Source organism: Calcarisporiella thermophila (assembly GCF_041956535.1).
Source record: "Calcarisporiella thermophila strain CBS 279.70 unplaced genomic scaffold VTP21scaffold_6, whole genome shotgun sequence".
In the NCBI taxonomy this organism is placed as follows: Eukaryota; Fungi; Calcarisporiellomycota; class Calcarisporiellomycetes; order Calcarisporiellales; family Calcarisporiellaceae; genus Calcarisporiella; species Calcarisporiella thermophila.
The window spans coordinates 1,121,372-1,123,208 of NW_027192196.1; the positions used below are offsets into that span (position 1 = coordinate 1,121,372).

General features: G+C 42.0%; 1 protein-coding gene across 1 annotated transcript; it reads left to right on the top strand.

Moving 5' to 3' along the window:
* Positions 1 to 1,088: 1,088 nt before the first annotated feature.
* Positions 1,089 to 1,795, top strand: VTP21DRAFT_10212 (uncharacterized protein; the record flags this gene model as incomplete). The annotated part of the gene is made up of 2 exons (XM_069389524.1): positions 1,089 to 1,728; positions 1,764 to 1,795. The coding sequence occupies 2 exons, from the start codon at positions 1,089 to 1,091 to the stop codon at positions 1,793 to 1,795; spliced, it is 672 nt and encodes a 223-aa protein (XP_069253938.1).
* Positions 1,796 to 1,837: the final 42 nt, after the last annotated feature.

Below are 1,837 nucleotides of genomic sequence, written 5' to 3' on the forward strand. Positions count from 1 at the left end.
GAACTCTGTGCGTCTCCTTTTATAAATATTTATCCTCGCTTTTCTGGAATGATCAGAGTTTATTTGTATTTCGGTGGTCACCCCAGATTATGGTGGAACGGCGCTTGTAGGCTGCACGATGTGAAGGACCTATTTCGTCGCTACCCCTCCATCTTGGAAACGGCTAAACTTCTATGATAAATAGTGTTGTGTGCCACGGATTTTGGAATAAGCGGAACATCCTCGGATTTGATTGTCGTACTGAAATTTTAAATCTAAACTGCGTAAGCAAGCAATTCCACCGGATTAATATGAAGAGTAAAGTAAATCAAAAACTCCAGCTATAGCTTTGCTCCTCCTTTCCCTTGCAGTCTAACATGATAGAATGCTTGACAGCGTTACCTATCTTATTGAGCCATAATTTAAGTCTGGACTTAACTCTTCAAATAAATTGATCAAGGCCTTATTTCTCTACAGCTTGGTAAACTTAGATGAAAGAGTGTAGATTGATATGAACTTTTTCATTAAATTTTCCTCTTGTTACCTGTTACCACCTAAGTATCACATCTTTTGAATTCTTGTGCAATAATCAGAATTGAAGCTGAATATTTGCTTAGAACTATGATAACAACGCTACAATATATATATACGAACTATATTGAAGATATAACCATGTGAAAGAATAACGCAATCCATAAAAGCGGGTTTGAACAGATGTAGATGTTTGCCGCATAACTGTTTTTCACAATATATTGAAGATATATAGTATTTAAGATCAAAAATATAGAAGAAAGGAAGAGAGTGTGAGCCGTTTCCAAGATGGAGGGGTAGCGACGAAATAGGTCCTTCACATCGTGCAGCCTACAAGCGCCGTTCCACCATAATCTGGGGTGACCACCGAAATACAAATAAACTCTGATCATTCCAGAAAAGCGAGGATAAATATTTATAAAAGGAGACGCACAGAGTTCTTTTTTTTTTTATTCGACTCTTTGATCGTTTTTCTTCTCTTTATTTTACTTTCGATTCTGTTTCTCCTTTCTCATTTTTATTATTCCCATTCCTTTTATAGCTCTGCTCCTGTCTCTGATTATCATTGATAGCCTATAATGAAATTCTCGCTCCCCTCTATTGCCATCGCATTGGTTCTTGTGGCGACCTGCCGGGGTGCTCCCGTTGAGAAACGCGCCGAAGGGTTTACTATCAATGGTGTTGAGCTCAAGTCCATCGATCTCGACTTCACAAAAGGTGACCCTTACTCTCCTCTCTCCGCTTCCGACACCCTTACTGTGAAATACACCGCCGATGGGGATGCTGCCGTTCTGAAGTACTTGTCAAATGCTATCATCAAGTATGGAAATGACGACATTGCAACCCTCTCCATCCCTGAGGGTGCTCCAGCAAGCTCCGGCAATGGTCAGCTTACCTTCAAGTTTGCCGACCTTCCACTGCAAGGAGCAGCAGACAAACATGCTCAAATCCAAGAACTACTCAAGACCCTCACTACTCAAAATCAGGCTACCATCAACTTGCACGGCACCTCTGATGTTGTTGCTAAGACTTCTGCTGGCGAACAAGCCTTTAAGGGAGTTCCATTCGGAAACGATGTGACTCTCAAGGGAATGGGTGGGCTGGCGTCTGCGCCTCTCAAGTTCGAACAGTTTAAGGTCGTTGGTGGCACTAAGGATGGCATCCAAGTCGATGTGACCTCCACCCTCCAGAACCCCTCAGATATTGCCATCCATGCTGGTGATGTTTCGTTTGATGTACAATATCAGGATAAGAAGATAGGCAGCCTTGCACTCAAGGATCTTAACATTAAACGTGGAGCCAATCCCGTTTCTGGACGACTCATTAT